General features: G+C 44.1%; 4 protein-coding genes across 4 annotated transcripts; 1 reads left to right on the forward strand and 3 right to left on the reverse strand.

Moving 5' to 3' along the window:
• Positions 1–10,451: 10,451 nt before the first annotated feature.
• On the reverse strand, positions 10,452–12,797 carry N7487_000001 (uncharacterized protein; the record flags this gene model as incomplete). Its single annotated transcript, XM_056867750.1, has 1 exon — positions 10,452–12,797. The coding sequence occupies one exon, from the start codon at positions 12,795–12,797 to the stop codon at positions 10,452–10,454; it is 2,346 nt and encodes a 781-aa protein (XP_056732534.1).
• Positions 12,798–13,635: 838 nt separating this feature from the next.
• Positions 13,636–14,672, forward strand: N7487_000002 (bifunctional methylenetetrahydrofolate dehydrogenase/methenyltetrahydrofolate cyclohydrolase; the record flags this gene model as incomplete). The annotated part of the gene is made up of 3 exons (XM_056867751.1): positions 13,636–13,814; positions 13,875–14,505; positions 14,568–14,672. The coding sequence occupies 3 exons, from the start codon at positions 13,636–13,638 to the stop codon at positions 14,670–14,672; spliced, it is 915 nt and encodes a 304-aa protein (XP_056732535.1).
• A 118-nt stretch (positions 14,673–14,790) lies between these two features.
• Positions 14,791–16,023, reverse strand: N7487_000003 (Major facilitator superfamily domain general substrate transporter; the record flags this gene model as incomplete). Its single annotated transcript, XM_056867752.1, has 1 exon — positions 14,791–16,023. One exon carries the CDS (start codon positions 16,021–16,023, stop codon positions 14,791–14,793), a length of 1,233 nt encoding a protein of 410 aa, XP_056732536.1.
• Positions 16,024–17,425: 1,402 nt separating this feature from the next.
• Positions 17,426–18,490, reverse strand: N7487_000004 (FAD-dependent oxidoreductase; the record flags this gene model as incomplete). Its single annotated transcript, XM_056867753.1, has 1 exon — positions 17,426–18,490. One exon carries the CDS (start codon positions 18,488–18,490, stop codon positions 17,426–17,428), a length of 1,065 nt encoding a protein of 354 aa, XP_056732537.1.
• Positions 18,491–19,208: the final 718 nt, after the last annotated feature.

A 19,208-nucleotide genomic window follows, 5' to 3' on the forward strand; every position in this document is an offset into this window, starting at 1 on the left:
TGCTTAACGATTAGGTATTCCTCTACGACGTATTCCGCTAGCTAGAGGTCTATTAGGGATACCGCCCCCGGGCGCGGAAGATCCTCGTCCTTTTAGCCGATCTCTATCTTATAGCGTTTCGACGAGAGGTCTTCTAGTAGCTATCGAGCGTCGGGTATCTCCGGGGGCCTTATACCGCCGCGGCGCTCGAGGGCCGCTAGCCGCTAACTATAGAGGCGCTCTATAATATCCTACCGGGCGGGCGGCTAGCCGACTATATATACCCGCTAGGCGTTAAGGGGATCTAGATTAAGTATATCGATACTATATTCGCGTTCCTCTAGAGATAGGACGGTAACGGGAGATAGGGAGAGCTCGTCTAGTGATAGTATTAGGCGTCTAAGCTATACCTAGACTGCGACAACGCCCGTTTTTGTGGAGACATTTTTAGCGTCGCCAAGACATATGCGGGCACTCTTGGCACGGTGGGTACTGCCAAGAACTAGTTATGTACATAAAATCGCCGAATAGGGTAATTTTTGCATTATTTTTGCATAAGGATGGGCGATGGGCGTCGAATTTCAAAAGGCCCACGGGCCGTGGACACTTTCTAGTGCCCATGGACGGGCGATGTCGCAGTCTAGCTATACCGCGAGCTATTTTGTCGGAGCTTTGATACGATTATAGCGACGTACTCCTATAAGACGGTATAGGAGTAGCGGGGGCTAGTTTATACTATCTTTATCCGTACCTATTAGGTACTACTGAACTTAAGTTAACGCGAATTCTAGCCTAAGGGGAGAGGGGGCCGGTTTCTGTTATAGTATAGTATCTACCCGAGCCTTATCTAGTATATATACTAGGAGATAGCGGGGTAGCTCTACCACGAACCAGTAGTATTCTACTAGATACTGATAGACCTACCGACGTTACCTCGTACGGGGTAGGAGAGGAGTATAAAGGCCTTTAGGATAATATTATTAGTCGGCTACCGGGTCGAGGTAGTCCTGCCCTCACTACCGACTGATAATATTAAGGACTAGATATACGAGGACACTTTAGCTACGACGGCTAATAGGGGACCGCTGATACCGCCGCTAGATAAGGAGGGGGATATTATACGCTAGATCTAAGCGCGGTACCCGCCGCGGTATACGCTACAGAAGCTGACCTAGTAGGCGAGGTAGAGTCTAGAGAACCTAATTAGGTAGCTATAACTAGTAACAAGCTATAGCGACGATATCTTTATCTAGATTCGGGCGGTAGACTAAGCCCGCTACGAGGCTGTTAGGCTGTAAAAGTTCCTAAGATTAAAGTAAGTAGACGCCGAGGAGCTAGACAAGCTTATAGATCTAAACTCGATCCGAAGGGAAGAACAGCGCGCTATCGAGTAGTCTACCCGGCACTACAAACTAGTAGTAAGAGTAAAGACAGCGCTCCGGAAGGTCTAGAAGTATAATATATAAATAAAGGATATAAAGAAAGGTAAGATCGTTTAGGGTACTAGGGTAATTAGCCGATAGGAATATACGAGAATTGTTAAAAAGAGAGCGTTAGCGCGGGAGGAATTTTTAAGGCTGATCGAGGAGATTTTTACTAAATTAGATCCGGAGCGATTTTCTATAGAACTGTTTGTAGCCTTAAGAAGGGAGCGTATAGCGGAGACGGGGGGGAGATAGGTAAAAGTCTCGAGAAAAAGAGATAGATATTATAGATACTAAAGAAACAAAGCTAGGAGATTATTTAGCGTTAAGGGGGAAAAGAGAGAGGGGTAGGGTTATCTAACTGAGCTAAGCCTAATTAATATATATCAATCTAAGCTAAAGATTACTTCTAGAATAAGATACGCCTATAGTTTATATAACGGTTTCTGATTGTGGTTAGAGATCGTACTAGGCTAAGGAACTTAAAATATATTAGGCTATATAGCATAATACGGGGAGATAATTATATTTCTATCTATAGCTATCCTAGTATAGGAGATAGAGATAGTAATACGCGTAATATAAACGAGCGCGAGTAAATTGGAGAGAACTATCTATCATATATTGTTAAGGATAGTATATATAATATAAACGAGCGCGACTATATCAGCCTCGAAAACCGACTAAATACTATATAGGCTATATAGGATCTCCCCCGGTATCTAAGTTAAGAAAGGACCTTAGGAGAATCGCAAATCAATTACTACCTATAAGTTGCGGCGTAGATAAGGGACAATATAGATTCCTTCTGAATTTTGTAGTCAGAGAGGTTGTAGGCAAAGGACGATATAGACTCCTTCTGGATATTATCAAGGTCTACCTCGTCCTTCTGAATGTTATAGTTAGAGAGGTTGTAGGCGAAGGACGATATAGACTCCTTCTAGATATTGTCGAGGTCTACCTCGTCCTTCTGAATATTATAGTCAGAGAGGTTGTAGGCGAAGGACGATATAGACTCCTTCTGGATATTGTCAAGGTCTACCTCGTCTTTCTGAATGTTGTAGTCAGAGAGGTTGTAGGCGAAGGACGATATAGACTCCTTTTGGATATTATCGAGGTCTACCTCGTCCTTCTGAATGTTATAGTTAGAGAGGTTATAGGAGAAGGACGATAGGGACTCCTTCTGAATGTTGTAGTCGGAATATATACGGCTATCTTCTAGCCGCTTACCGGCGAAGATCAAAAAGTATTAGTTAGGAGGAATCTTTATATCTATAGATCTTAAATAATTACGAGGTATATAATAGTAGAGGACGCGATATATATATAATCTCTCCCCTCTTACCTATCTCTTACTTTAGTTATCTCTTACCTATCTCTCACTTTAGTTATCTTCTTTCTCACCTATCTCTTACTTCTTAGTACTTACCTAGCCTAATACGTATCGTTTTCTAACCTAGATTAGAAACTACTAGAAAGCAACTCTAGTATCTACCCCTATCGCTAATTATAGTAATATTAAATAGTTATAACCGCTTATTTCTTCTTCTAATTTTATTATAGACGTATTACCCTCTAGCTGTAGTATGATTTTCTAACCGCGGTTAGAAAGGGGAGCCTACCTAGCTTTCGCCTCTAGAGATTTCGCGATTACACGAATACTAAACTCTATATTATATCCTACGATATACTGATGATATGGGATAACCTTATTCTATAGGCTAATACGTACTTTTTTTAAAATTCGACTATTATAGGGCTGATAGATAACCTATTATATAAATAAAGAATAAAGATATAACTAACTTAAGGGATCCGCTAAAGATTAAAAGATTAACCTATACTGAGTAAGAGAATAAGTAAAGATATACCGCCGGGAGATAAATCATAAAATCTATATTAGGCAGGAGAGACGGAGAGATATAGATACAGCCCCTCTAACTAGTCATATAACCCTTATCGTCTACGCTATCCCCGCCGAACTTAGCGATCCGCTTAGGCGTAGGGGGTGGTTAGGACCGCCCGCTAGGCGCTTAAAGGAGCTGTATAAGGAGTACTATCGCCCGCTTTTACTCTTGCCTTTTAGCCTAAGGTCCTGGTAGTCTTCTATCGACAGCCGATCTATATAGTCTAGGCCGATACTAAGTATATGGCTAAGTAGTTAGTTAGCTAGTTGCTTAATAGTCGCGTTACAGTCTTCGGTAGACTCGGGGACCTATCGCTCGAGGAAGGAGCGGTATTAGGCTGTAATCTGTGGAAGTACCTTAGTTATATTGTTGAACTCTATATACCGCTGGATGGTATGGTCTATAAATAGTAGCTACGTCCGTTACTCCTCCCGCTAGCCGAGGCGGTAGATACGCCCGATTGTCTAGAATAGGGAGTTATAGTTAAAAGCTAACTTTATTAGGACGATACGGCTATATTGTAAGTGTATATTAAGGCCGGTAGCCCTATAGTTGTAGGTAGTGACGAGGACCTATATAGACGAGCTAGGGTCGTTAAAGCGGGTAATAGCGTTTAAGCGTAGACTGTTAGGTATACCGGCCCGGACTATTATAAAGTCAAGGGGGAGGGTACCGAGAAATATTTAGACTAGCTATATAGTAAGAGGCTAGTAGTAGAAGATTAGGAACCGGGGCTGCGAGCTCCCTAAGTTAAAGACGCCTTACTGTACTAGAATATAGAGAAGGTAATAGAGACGGGGGCTCTAATACGCGAGGTAGCGGGCTACGGTAATAAGGTTAGTGGGTACTGATACCGACAAATCCTCGGTGGTTCGGGACTAGAATAAGCTAAACCCCTGATCGTCCCCGCGCTCTATAAATCGAGAGATCTCTATAGAGAAGATACTAGAGGGCGAGCGTTATAAAAACCGATTAAGCTTAGGCGATACTAAGAGGTAGCAGAGTATCCGGAAAGTAGCCTAGTTTATAGTAGTAGGGCTGTCTACTGATATAATAGAGTCCGCGGTAGGAGTATCGCTAGAGGGCCTGTAAAGGCTTTCACTAAGGATATTGAATATACGGTTATAGATGTCCTAGGTGTACCGGGTATACCGAAGCTCGACGGTCGAGATATAAAGGTATAGGATATCGTCGCCGATAACGATCGTAGTACTGTGGGGCCTAATTATCTAGTTGCCGGCCTTATAGGTTAGGCTGCTTAGATATAGGACGATAGGGAGGGCTAGGAACCTATTTATAGTAGAGAGTTTACTATGCTAGGCTAGGACCACTAGACTATAGGGATCTAGTAAGTAGTATAGCTTATCTTTAAGGGGAAGCTGCTTAACCGCGGACTATTAGGTATATAGCTCTAGGGGGTCGCTTACAGCAGCCGGGGAGGATATGATACTAGAAAGGAACTTTTATAGACTATCAGCTGGGATAGTAAACTCCGCCTTCTATAGTAACGCTAGATAGCTATAATAGTCTAACACCCGGTTCTATATAAGGGTCGCGGTTAGATACTAGGTATACTACCGGTTAAGGAGGGCGACCGACTAGTACTAGCGTAAGGAGATAGTCTTTAGGCGGTAGCCCTTATTATAGATCACGCGGTAGAAAGAGGTAGTAAGGTCGGAGCGGAACCGGCGGGGCTAGTATATAGTAGCCTTACCTACCGAGGACGGGCTAGCCGCCTACTCCTAAAGCTCGCTTAGTTTAGTAACGGCGGCGTCGACGCCTAGGGGATAAGAGGTACCGATACTATCGGTAGGCGGGGTATATATACTACCGGGGGAACCTAGCTCGTCTAAGACCGACGGGGTTATAATATTGTCGGGGTCGGGTATATCCTTATCTATATCGGCTTCGGTAGTAGTAAGATTAAGGGCTATAAGGTCGGTCTCCTTCCGCGTGGCCTTCCGGGCGCGGTATATCGGCGCGCTATTCTCGTCGATCTCGGTAGTAGTATATATAGCCTAGGTATTATATAATAAGAGGATTACGGTACGCGCTAAGGAGGTTTAATAGAGAGGATAGTAGCCGAGAAAGGCTTAGACCTCGCCGAGTAACTCGAGCAGTATTAGCTTACGCTCGGAATCGCTAGTATAGGTTTTAGTACTATAGAAGAGCCGGACTGTTAAGGCGTCTCTAAAGTAGCGCTCGATCTCTAGGAGCTATATATCAATTAGGGCCGAGGGCACTAGGATCAGGGTAGGCCGGTATAGGGGCTAGGGTTAGATAAGGGCCGCCTAATAGATAAGTATAAATATAGTTAGGGTCTTCTTAAGGCTATATACGTCAGCGAGGATCCCGCTATAGAACGGGCTAGCCTCCTACTAGAGTATCTAGGATATACCTATAACCTATTACGGCTTAAGGATCGTAAAGAAGACCGGGTATAAGGAGGGTAGGGTAAGTACCGGCTACCTATCGCTATTAACTAGAATTTACGTATAACGGGTTATAAGATTAAAGGGATATATAAGACGATCGAGGGATATATCCTAGATATAAGTAAGCGCGGCTAGATTAGCTAGTAGAATTGGCTTATCGTCGGTAGTCTTATCGGTATAGCTAGTAGAGAGGCTAAGAGATATATCGGGGACAGAGAGAGCGACTAACACCGAGCTCGACGAGATCGCGGTCTATAGATAGGAATTGGGCTATAGGCTAGGAGGGACCTTATCGGGAGTAGCGCGAAGGACCGAATTGTTAAAGAACTCGGGGCTATAGAGGTAGCGGTAGAGCTTATAGACGTTAGTAAGTATAAGAGGCGCGCGGTTTAACCGAGCGGTAGTAGGCTTAAGGAGCTAAATAGTAAGTCTAATAACTAGATCTCGGTACTTAGGCTCTAAAGGGACGGTATCTATAGAGCTAGTAAGCAGCTCCTCGTCAGTATCGTTAGGAAGGTCCGAGGGGTATAGCTTAAAGAGGTCTAGGAGGGCTTACGTCTTATCGCGGGACTAGGTAGATATACTATAGCTAAGGGTAAGAGTAGAGGTTAGACTAGCGGGACTAGACCGCGAGCTCGTAAGCTTAGATAGGACGGCGGGGCGGATATAAGAAGTAGCGGTAAGGTAGGCTTCGAGACTACGAGTCTTTAAGATTTAGCGGGAGAAGTAGATCAGGATCTTCTAGTAGACTAAAGTCTCCTTAACGTTAAAGTAAAAGGGGGTCTTAAGAAGTTAGCTCCGTCGGCTAAGATCCTACGAGCGGGAGAGGAGAAGGCGGCGGATATACCACAGCGTACAGAGGTTAAAGAGATTAGTAGGCTCTATATAGGGGGTAGATAGATCCGGGGGAGATAGAGACAGTAGGATATTACCGTATTTACCGGTATGGTTAACTGTAAGGAGAATAAGGGAGTTACAGATAAAGCAGAGGCCTAGAGCGATCTAGGTCGAGTTAGTAAACCCAAATTTATTATTACAATCTCGGTAGAAGGTAATAATAATATCCTAGGTCGCACTATACTCGGCACTAATCAGATAGTAGAGGTTTTAGGTATTAGAATAGCCGATAACGCCTACAATAGCGGGAGCAGAGTCATCTATATAGCGGATAGCGGTAGTAGAGATATTAATAGTACCGACGTTCTCTAAGAACGCCTTCTTAGCCCGAGACTACGCTATAGTTAGATATAGTAGATATAGTACGATAGGAAAAGTGTATAAACTAAAACTTAGTTAGTAACTAGAGAGAAAATAGATAGGCGAGGGGAAGATAGGGATACGTAAAACTAGAAGGGAACTAAAAGGAGTAAGATAAGATAAGCTATAATACGAGCTACAAAAGCTAGCTTTCTAACCTTAGTCAAAGAGACGCGATCAGTCCTATAATTATAGGCGGTAGGGTCTCTCGGACGATAGGGAAAATAGAGGAGAAGATTTATAGGGGGTCGATAAGGGTTTAAATACCTAGCAGATATAAAGTTATTTATCTAATAGTCGATAGCCGAAAGTAGGATAGTCTAGGGAAAATATAGAGGAAGGTTTACTAGGGAGGGGCAGCAGCTTAAATAGATCTATAGCCGGGAGTTACTTATATAAGGAAAGAGAGAGAACAACTAAAATTAGGATATAGTTTCTAACTAAGGTCAGAAAATAGGTATAGGAAGGCGGATATATAATCGTAACAACTATAATAGATATATATATATAGGATATTAAACTGTATAATATAAAATATTAGAATACTATAGGCACCACTTATCCCCCTAAGGCCTAATTTCTAACCGAGGTCAGAAACTATAGTTGTATAGTATAATTTAATACCTAGGAGTACTAAGCAGTAATAAGGATATATCAAAATATAGAAGGTTAATATAGTCCGATATATAGGACGACTATATGGTTCAGTATACGGGACGACCACGTGGTCCGGGATACAGGACCACTATATTTTAGTCTAATAGGGAGGACTACTATATTTTAGGTTATATTATACTACTTTAAGTAGTACTAGAGCTTCTAGCTATAATTTCTAACCGCGGTTAGAAATTAGACTAGTTTAGGGAAAATTAATAACTGCGTACGTATAGTAGAAATATAGCAATTTAACGTGGTCGGAAATATAGGAGTTTAATATGGTTTAAAATATAGGAGATAGAGATAGTCGGAAATACAGAAGTTCGAGGTAGTCCAAAATACAGAAGCTTAACGTAGTTCAAAATATAGAAGTTTAATATAGTCCAAAATATAGAAGAAGGGGATAGTCGGAAATACAGAAGTTTAACGTGGTCCAAAATACAGAAGTTAAATATGGTCTAAAATACAGAAGAAGGGGATAGTTAGAAATACAGAAGTTGAACGTAGTCCAAAATACAGAAGAAGGGGATAGTCGGAAATACAGAAGTTGAACGTAGTCCAAAATATAGAAGTTGAACGTAGTCCAAAATACAGAAGTTGAACGTGGTCCAAAATACAGAAGAAGGGGATGGTCGGAAATACAGAAGTTGAATGTAGTCCAAAATGCAGAAGAAGGGGATAGTCGGAAATACAGAAGTTGAACGTAGTCCAAAATATAGAAGTTGAACGTAGTCCAAAATATAGAAGTTAAACGTGGTCTAAAATGCAGAAGAAGGGGATGGTCGGAAATACAGAAGTTTAACGTGGTCCAAAATATAGAAGTTAAACGTGGTCCAAAATACAGAAGAAAGGGATAGTCGGAAATACAGAAGTTAAATATAGTCTAAAATGCAGAAGTTTAGTTTAGATGACTTCTTCTGCATTTTGGACTAAGCCGAACTTCTGTATTTTGGACCAAGCCGAACTTCTGTATTTTGGACTAAGCCGAACTTCTATATTTTAGACCAAGCCGAACTTCTGCATTTTCGACTAAGCCGAACTTCTGCATTTTCGACTACAGCCAACTTCTATACTTCGGACTATATTATACTACTATAGGTACTACTAGACCTTCTAGCCAGATTTTCTGACCGCGGTTAGAAATTATACTTGTATAGTAGTAATTAACTATTAGAAGCACCAACTAGTATCTAAAGTTGATTTAAATAGAAATTAGACGTAGTCTAAATCTAGGAGTAGGCGATGGTCGGAAATATAGAAGTTTAGTTTAGTCCAAAATACAGAAGTTCGGGATAGTCGAAAATGTAGAAGTTTAATTTAAACGACTTCTTCTGCATTTTAGACTAACCCGAACTTCTATATTTTCGACTATCGGATTATAATCCATTTTTAACTATACCTAACTACTATATTTTAGACTATATTCTCCCTTAATAAGTAGAAGCACTAACTAGTATCTACAGTATTTTAAAATAGATATATAGCGTGGTTAAATTTCTAGGAGTAGGTAATAGTCCAAAATACAGAAGTTCAGTTTAGTCTAAAATACAGAAGTTCGGGATAGTCTAAAATACAGAAGTTTAGGTTAGACGACTTCTGCATTTTAAACCAACCCGAACTTCTGCATTTTCGACCATCGGATTATAATCCATTTTAACTATACCCAACTACTATATTTCAGACTATATTCTCCCTTAATAAGTAGAAATTATACTTATATAGTAGTAATTAACTATTAGAAGGACCAATTAGTATCTTTTTTATCTTAAAACAGATATATAGCGTGGTCAAATTTGTGGGAGTAGGCGATGGTCGGAAATGTAGAAGTTCGGTTTAGTCCAAAATGCAGAAGTTCAGTTCAGATAATAACTTCTACATTTTAGACCAAAGCTTCCCTTTTGGGAATTTTCGACCAAACGCTAACCCGATTCGGAATTTTGAACCAAAGCTACCGATCCAGTTGACAAACTTCAACCCCTTCCAAAGAATTAAATAAAATAGATAAAATTATACAGGCTTCACATATAGGTTTATATATACTATGAGTTTGTCTAAAAAATATAAAAGATATAAATATCATAGAATAGAGGCTTTAATATGTGCCTGTATTCGGCTAATAGACAGATCATTCTATACGTTACCAATTACCAGTGATTCCGTTCAGTCAACAACGTCCCTAAAGAGAACGCAAGCGACGAAGAGATAATGATTTGTATACTTATACATAATAGAGATAGATTAGTATAGAATTTTTAACAGCTGTTAAAATATCAAATTCTACTGTCTATCAGAAATTGCGCTCTAGATATAGCACTGCAAATCTACTATTTTTGTCCTAATACCAAGCCCAAAGTATTATTATCTCTATTCTTTGAGTAATTAAAATACCCAAAAAAACAGTGGCATTCTTCATAAGTTATGCAGGTCACATTTTTCTATATGTTTGCACTGTTTACAGTCCCATGGGAGTCCCATCAAAGTCCCATGGGAGCGGACTGGACTGCTTAGTCCCATTCTTGGCACTCCCATGGGACCACTCCCATGGGAGTTGGCAAGGTCTACCGTGGACCCACTTTTTTTTCCCCATACAAAAATCTCAAGCCCTAATTGAACTCACCGTAAGTTCTCCCACCCCCATGGGATAGAATTAAATAAAATAGATAAAATTAAACGGGCTTCACATATAAGTTTATATATACTATGAGTTTGTCTAAAAAATATAAAATATATAAATATCATAGAAAGGAGGTTTTAATATGTGCCTGTATTCGGCTAATAGAATAGATAATAGACTAAGCCAGGTTCTGACGGTACCAATCCTGCACAACTGCTTCAATATATGTGCGGAATTTTTCCTGTTCCTTGGGGGGTGCAAATGATTCCACAACAATTTTCACAATGCTCTCAGCATCAACCAAGCGGATCCCATCCTGCCGAATTTCTTGCAATTCTTCATTTGTGGGAAAAGTATAATATCGGCTTGCTTCAGTCTTCTGGGTTGTTCTTGATAGCTTCTTTCCTCTGGCAATAGTATCGAATGCATCCATCGCCACGGCCACTCCCATCTCACAAACATCTCCCATGAACGCGAGCATCGACTTCGAATAGTCTATAGGATGCTTGCGGATTTCAATTACATCCCCCGAGTCCCAGTTCTCGTCGATGGCATGAAGGGAATATCCGAAGTAAATTTCCTTGTTTTTCATAGCCCGGACAGTCGTCATAACTCCGCGGTAAGCAGGAAGCACCCCAGGGTGGAGGTTGAGTAAAAGTCGGGACTTTGAGAAGTAGCGAATGATGTCCGATTTGAAGCGCTGGTAGCACCGGATTGATAAACCAATGCTGATGTGGTGTCTGGCAAGTGTCCGAATGAAGGACATCTTGTTGACGTTTGGTACCTCTTCAACAAGAACTCCGTATGTGGTCCGGATTTGGTCCACTGTTTCTTTTGTGGTACCTTCGACGGTCCTATCTTTGAAGTAAGGCCGAACGTACTGCTGTAGCAATTCTCGTTCAAAAAAGGCCAGCTCTCGGAGATCAAATGAAGTAGTGCTGTTGTTACTCTTGTGTGTGGGCAGGTAGACGAAAGGGACATGGCCGGCAGCGAGAATTTGTGGGACTAGACTGCTAACCATGAGGTGCGAGAAAAGATCGGACCCACAGAAGATTGCCACATGCAATGATTTCACACTAGGGTTAGCCGTCAAACTGTAAGAGATCCGAGCAGCATGGGCCGCAATCCGGTCGATGGCGCTCACGTATAAATGTGTGCCACTAGTGAGGGCCCCGATTGCGTAAAGCCCCGGTGAAGCCCTCAAGCCATCAAATTCGACGGCTATTCCACCATTAGGATGGGCCGTGATAAGGTTGCTCTTTAGTGCGGACTGGAGAAGGGGCGAGTGGATGCGCTCTAGTCTGCATTCTTGGCCAGTGGCCTCAATTACGTACGGGGCCTCGACAATGCCAGCGGAAGTCTGTGCTTTGAACGTGCCGTCCCATTTCACCGAATCTCCTTGGAGGACTTGTAGCTGGGAGTTTTCCAGCATCCTGAGTACCTTCTGTGCATTTTGCACGGGCATTCCATGACGGAACCTCATCCAGAAACTATGGTATCTCTCCAGGAATAGCTGTTGACTCGTTGGAGACAAACAATTCCAGTATCGCTCGATGACTGGAGCTGTTCCCCGTAGGACTGCCTGCCACTGGACTTGACCTGTGAGAGCAGCCTTGATATCATGTCGTATCTGCTTCACTGGGCATAAATCATCTAGAATCCAGCTCCAGTCACCGTTTGTGGCTTGTGACAGCTCATCCATTAAGCCACTCATTACCTGAAGAAGGCTATCATGAGGATCAAATTCAATCTGCTTTGCGATCTCATGTAATGTATAACGACGTGGATAGGTAGTCTGGTCTCCTTGGACTTTAGGCAGACGACCGCTGCGTGAAATCAAAGTAATAGTGCCTTGGTGGCCGTTTTCGGAGAGATATATGGCAGCATCCACTGCAGACAATCGTGAGCCCACGATAATGACAGAAGATTCAGGTGGGATGGCTTTTAGCTGGGGCAGGGGCCATGGGCTCTGAAAGAATCCGGGTAGGTTGATGAGATGGGAATTAAAAACCGAGGTGAAATTCCCCAGAGCTAACACAACGACCGGCGAAATGAGGCGTGTTCCATTTCCAAGCGCCAAGGAAAAGGTGCCATCATCCCCTTTGTCGATCTCTTTGGCCTCATCATGAACAACAGTAACCACCAATCCAGTATGCTGAGCTGCGTCCATTGCTTGGGCCCAGGTAGCTTGAAGGTAATCCCCGTAGTTTTGTCGCGAGGGAAAGTCGCCTTCTTCAAAAGATGTTCGCCACTGTGAAAAATGGCGCGGCTGGTCGGGGTACAGGCCCATTGTATCGGTATGCATGTTCAATATCGTACCAATACAGGCATCGGAGTAGGCCAGACCCGGACCAAGGATTTTGTTCTTTTCCAGCACGGTAACTCTTCCAAACTGGCTGCCGCTTTTAGCCCTCTCAATTAATTGAAGGAGTACTGCAAGTCCGCTCGCACCACCTCCCACCACAACTATGTTGGGTGGGGAACCAGACGAAGAGGCAGGGCTTTGAGATAATATTTGAACCATTGTGAATGAAGTGGGCAAAGAAATTGTGATAGACTGTTCCTCAGGAAATGAGACTCGGGCATATCCACCATTTTTATATCTCAACCCTACTCAATTACGAAGGATGAAAAGAAAAAGAACACGGACGGAAGCCGCAATACGGAGTACCTTTTTTGGCTTATACAAATTCCGCAATGGAGCACTTGCAGGGCCAAGATGATGTGATCGTCTTGACAAGAGTTGAGAGAATTATAAATAGTCCACTCATTTATGCAGTCAGTCATCAATACTACCCTTCATGTGAGATCCCGTACGGGGAGTATGAGGATATGAGTAGCTTCAAGGAGGACGATTGGAAGACGAAAAAAGAAGCCTAAATTAATTGGTATTAAGCTTTTTCCACCAATAATGGGCAATAACTGGCACAAAAGAGTAGACCCGTTCTATAGGGCTTATGCAGGTTAGCGGGGGAAACGGAGTGGGGCCATACTATTTTCGTGATACTATTTGCAGCAGCCTAGATTCCCTTGTAACGACGAGTTTCTCTTACTCAATGCTGAACGCATGGAATTGTAAGTGGCAATCCATAATTTTCCGACAATAGATATTCTCCTCAGATCACAGGGCTTAGTGTCAAGGATAGCACGCAGTTGAGACAGCAGAAGAATTTCTTACCCAAATTGGATTCAAGGACCAGTACTTAGGATTGTTCTTATAAATATATACATGAATACAAATCCAGCCGTGTCCCTTTGCTTGACTGATACCTCTCTTCCAATATATTGCTACCCAATTGTCTATTGCTGTTGTTCGTTGTTGAGGATACTTGACAAAGACATTGCCAGACTTGCGTATCATTATGCCTACTCCTCTTGGTGAAACAGTCCTCCCGGAAAGGCTAGCCAGGAGTATGTATGATCAGCTTTCTGACAGAATTCGAAAATTCTCGAAACGTCTCTGTCTCGCGGGCGTCTTAGCTAGCGACGACGCTGGCTCGCACCAATACGCAGAATGGACCCGAGAAACCTGTCAAACTGTGTAAGTGATCTAAATTGAGGAATCCAAAATCAGAATTTTCTCCGACTTACTAATTCTTAGTGGCGTGGACTTTTGTCTCGTACGTTTGTCGCCTAGAAATGTGGCAACGTACATCAAGGCGCTCAACGCGAACCCCTGTATCCACGGCATCATCGTGTATTATCCGATATTTGGAGACTCGAGAGATGAGGCGCTGAAAAATATCGTCAATCATGCGAAGGACGTTGAAGCTCTCAACCGCGAGCCCTCACTCCAATTCCTCGAAGTCACAGAGGGTCCAGAGCAGGCCCGTTTGGCGCCCACACTAGTGCCATGCACGGCAAAGGCCGTCGAGTTTATTCTACATCATATTGGAATCTACGATCAGAGACTCCCCGCTACGCAACAACTAAGGGAGTGGGAGATCTGTATCATTAACCGATCTGATGTCGTGGGGCTTCCCCTTGCCCGTTTGCTAGCGGGCCAGGGAGCCCGTATCTACAGTGTCGACATCACAGGAGTTCAGCTCTTTCATCTAGATAGTGATCCATACAGAGTGGATAAGGTGCAAAGTGTGGCCACCCAATGGACGCTGCAAGACGCCGTGAGAATGTCTGGCGTGATCATCTCGGGGGTCCCACACTCTACGTTTAAGGTGGACACGAAATGGCTTCGACGCGGGGTAATATGCGTCAACCTTTCTTCATGCAAGGTATGCAAGGCTCATGAAACACTCCTTAATATGTGGTCTGAAGATCCTAATCAATGGTGCAGAATTTTAAGCCAGACGTCCTTGAAATTGCCTCCAAATTCGTGCCGCGTGTTGGAAACCTGACTATTGCTGCTTTGCTAAATAATCTCCTTGATTGTGTAAATTGATATTGAAGCAAGACAATATAGTGCGTACTTGCTATAAACCGATGCGCTGGAATGGTTTATTATCATGACTTATCACGTACTATCGGAACTCCGACGGCTTCATTTAATACCAAGTAGATCAAATCTTCGCCTTCATAGTCGTCCCGGTTTTCAACAACCGAGCGGTCACGAGGATCACAGCACCTAGAAGAAACGACAATCCACCCCAAATCTGGGCACCGATGTAACCATGCGCCCTTGCAATAAGAGCCCCGCCAAGAGGTGGACCCGTCAAGCAGGCGAAGCTGACAACGGTGAATCCCATGCCGATGCGGGTCCCGGTCTTGTTTAGATCAGGTGTCAGGCTGGAGAGTGTCGATGGCCAGAGGCCTTGCACACCATTGGAAAATATACCATATAAGACAGCAAAAACATAGAGCCCTGCGGTTGAGTCCACTGCAGCCCAACAAAACATCATCAGACTAGCTCCAATACTTAGAGGGATAATGACATTTAGAGGCCCAAAATAGCGATCCGCTAGGTAAGCAGGGATTAGCCGACCGAGAATCCCTGCACCGTTGGTCACGATGATCAGTGTGGTTGAGTCGGAGTAGGTCAAGCCTAGAACGGTGCGACCAAAGGCCCCGACATAGTAGAAGGCGAAATAAAGCCCCCAGAAGTTTAAGAACATGCCGAGGATAAACAGAACATAGGTAGGTTCCTTAAAAGAGACCCAATCGACCAATGGACCCGATCTTCGCGGGGGCAGTCGCGGCTGGAGTAGCAGCGTGGTAGGTAAACTTGTCGCTACCATCACAAAACCTAGCACTCGTACCGTCCACCCAAATCCAATCATAGGCATAAGAGTCCTCACTAAACCCGGGAAAAGCATGCCACCGCTCCCGCTCCCGACGAGACCAAATGCCAAGGCAAATACTCTGCGACTAGAGAAGTACGTGGCCACAAGGCCCATCACGGGGCAAAATTGAAGACCACTACCAAGGCCAGTGCAGACCCCTTGAGCGAGAAAAAGCTGCCAATACTGGGTGGCGAGGGAAGTCATAAAGACCCCGAGCAACTGTAAGACTACCCCGACGTAGTACACTTGGTAGAAGAAACCGGCGTCCAAGGCACGGCCGGAGAAAGTCCCGACGAAGAAAATGAGAAAAACTTGCACAGATCCCACCCACGAGATGGACGATGGGGAAACGCCGAGTTCAGATTGGTAGTATGCTTGGAATACGCCAAAGCTGGCGATATAGCCCCAAGTATTGAACGCTACCAGATGGCCCATCACGGCCTGCGTCCAGGCTTTCACGCCCCCATCTGGCGGTGGAGGGACCACCGGCGACAGTGATAGACTCTCTAGCATTCTTGATTCCGTATTATTTCCGTTCATCGGGAATGCCAAGAACGCTGGGATAGTGTCAAAGTTGACGCAGATTGATCGAGGGAAAAGGGGCATAAAAGAAAATAAGGAATGGTCTGCACGCTGCATTGGCGGGTGCTCATTTGTTAGGCTGGTATGTTTGTTAAGTGCATTAGGCAGCACACTTGGGCCTTGGCAGAGGGTCTCGACACAATCCCGGGCTCCCTCCAGGGCTTGACTTATCGCTTACAATCGTTCTGAGAGATCATCTCCAACTCTACTCTTTTGTACGAATTGGATTCAATCAAAGCAATGATACGGAGTAGTTCCGAGTCGGATTGAAGCCCCGCCTCATTCTGCATACCCGGGCATCCCTTAGTTATTTCCATCAATACTAAGCAACGGCTGATCGTCACGCTGAATGGGGGCAGTTGCAGGATTTGAAACCTTGAGAGAAAGTACCTAGGTACTTTTGTAAGACCCCGACCAATCAGGAACCTCACTCATCCCTTGACTAATGACCCTTGATCGCTTCCAAGGTTTTTCTCCGGTGGGACTCTGCGCGGGTGGGAACTAGAAAAATGCTGGGGCATAGGGCTGGAGACCCCTCAGCTTTTTTCTAGTTCCCCTCAGCTAGAACCCGTCCTACGGAGCGTTATAGAGGCCAGGTTTCAAACCTCCTTTTACTGGGAGACTTGTTGGAATAAAGCGTATTGCAACCAAGGGCCCAATCAGTGGAGTTCAACTCTCTGTATTTCTGTATCGGCTCCGCTGGCAATTTAACTAGTTAACGTATTTCACAAGCGAGCCGCCACCTAGACCGCGACATCGCCCGTCCACGGTGGGCGGTGGGCTATTTGGATTTTCGAGTGCCCGTCCATAACGCCCACCGCATGCCCATCGCGGGCATGCCCACTACGCCCACCATTATATAAAGTTGTCTTAAATATATATAAAAATTAGATATATAGTAAATTATACTATATATATTTATATATATCTTATTAGAAATCCGGAATTATGATTGTAAATATGTAAAAAATACAAATTTAGTTAAAATATTTTGAAATCTGCCAATAGAAATCACGTGTTACGCTAATTTTGCTTACTAAAAAGGCCCACGGGCGCCCACGGTGTCCATGGACAATGGGCCCTACCCTTAGGGCCCGTCCATGGGCGTATCCATAGTGCCCATCGCCCGCTTACATAAGGCCCGTGGGCAATGCCCACCCGCCCGTCCATGGGCGATGTCGCAGTCTAACTGTAAGATAGCTGTTCCTTTCTCCTCTTTTCCTCCGAGTCAGTCAAATCAGTTAGTACAATATAACGTATTACTGTCTATCTTCAAAGCTTCCTCTCCAAGAAAAAGAGGTTCTAATATGTGCCTGTATTCGGCTAATAGAATCTAAGTTCTGATGAGATGAAGTTCCTTCATGCTCATTGACTGTTTCTCCGCTCTTTTAAGATAGTCCTGTTTCATCATATATCCAAGCAAAGGAGTATAATCAAAGAGCCAGTCACGAACTTTAGCGATTGGCCAAGGCAGCGAGTGAAATAATTTGCCACTGAAGCGTGCGACTTCCATGTTGTGATTGACATATTCAACCCGCTGTTTCTCGTACAACTCAAAGCCGACAGTGACTGCGGCAAGGTTGCGTAGGTCGACACCATCAAGGAACTTAGCAAGAAAGTAGCCATCCTTGATAGCCATACCTAAGCCATAGCCAGCGTAAGGTGATACCGGGTGTACGGCATCACCAACACATACAACGCGTCTAGTGGACCATTTCTTCACCGATGCACGGTTATAAATTTCCCATTGATAGACTCGTGTATCGAAGTCCGTAATCTCTAAGAAGCGAGGCATCGGCCCTGACCAATCCTCAAGAACACCCGATAAGTATGCCTTCGGATCTTCTGGTACCGGTTTGCCCTCCCAAGATGGCTCCACAACCCACCACTCGAAGCAGGGCTTGCCTTCGTGCAGTAAAGGAAAGTAGCTAGCTTGATATTGCCAGTCGTGGGATATAACAGCGTAGTTCTCGGGAATATCTGGAATTTGATCGCACCAAGCAAGCCAGACGCGGATTCCGGCGTGAAAAAGGTTCAGGTCGCCAAAGGCTTGTCGTGAAACAGCTGAGTGAATGCCGTCAGCTCCAATGAGAATGTCTGCTGTAATTTTGTGCCCATCCTTGAATTCGAGCTCAATACCGTCCTCGCCTGGGAGGTCGGTGTAGGCGATAAGTTCGTGACGGGTGTGTACAACACCCAGCGGGAGAAGGTCGAGCATTTTCTTCATGAGAGATGAGCGAAGGACACCGTATTGCCAGCCCTTAATTCCCATACGCCTCTCGATTTCCTCGTTGAAGGGGAGTTCAACTCGCTCTACTCCATACTTATTTTGAAGGGAAGTAGTGGTGTATGAGCCCAGGTTCTCAATGCTCAATCCATACGATCGCAGGACTGCCATGACGGGAATATTGAGCAGTACCGCGCCGCCGATGGGCTTGCACTCGGATTGCCGCTCAAATATACGGACATCAAAACCCCGTTGGATGAAGGCAAGAGCTGTTGACACGCCTCCAGGCCCACCCCCGGTGATAGCAACCCTTTACCAGGGCGCCAATTTTGATGCGACATGTTCGCATATAAAGAGGAAAATGAGGGCGAATCGAAATATATACACCACAAGGAAGATATGAAAGGGAGCCGAGTGTGGATGGAAATAAAAAATAACGAAGGTTATTTACGAGAACTCTACGAAAGGAAGAGACAGCGAGTTTTAAATGTACTCTACAAAAGTGTGGTCTTGCTTGTCTGGGAAGTTGGTGAGTTGATATTTGACTAAGCGGAAACGGCCACCTGGCGGATCTAAGTGTCTTGGGAGGTTATGTGATCTCCCGGCTTGCTCGCAGCTCTAGTAATCCTTGATACTATAGGTAGCTTCTTTTCCTCACCAAATATTCAGAGATTTTGCAGAGCAGTTTATCTTCATAGTAGTTCTTCTATTTCACTCAAAGATGCTCATTCCATATGTAAAGCCCGCAGACTCTAATATCGGGGCCACCAGCTTATCGGACGTAATGACTAAGCGCTATGCTCCACCTGGGCATCTATTCGATCCTTGTTATGGAGTTCATTCCTAGGTTAACGTGGATCCCGGTTACTCCGGCCACCCGGTCACAGCC

This window comes from Penicillium crustosum, assembly GCF_028827405.1.
Source record: "Penicillium crustosum strain IBT 35664 chromosome Unknown utg000001l_segment0_segment0, whole genome shotgun sequence".
Taxonomy (NCBI): Eukaryota; Fungi; Ascomycota; class Eurotiomycetes; order Eurotiales; family Aspergillaceae; genus Penicillium; species Penicillium crustosum.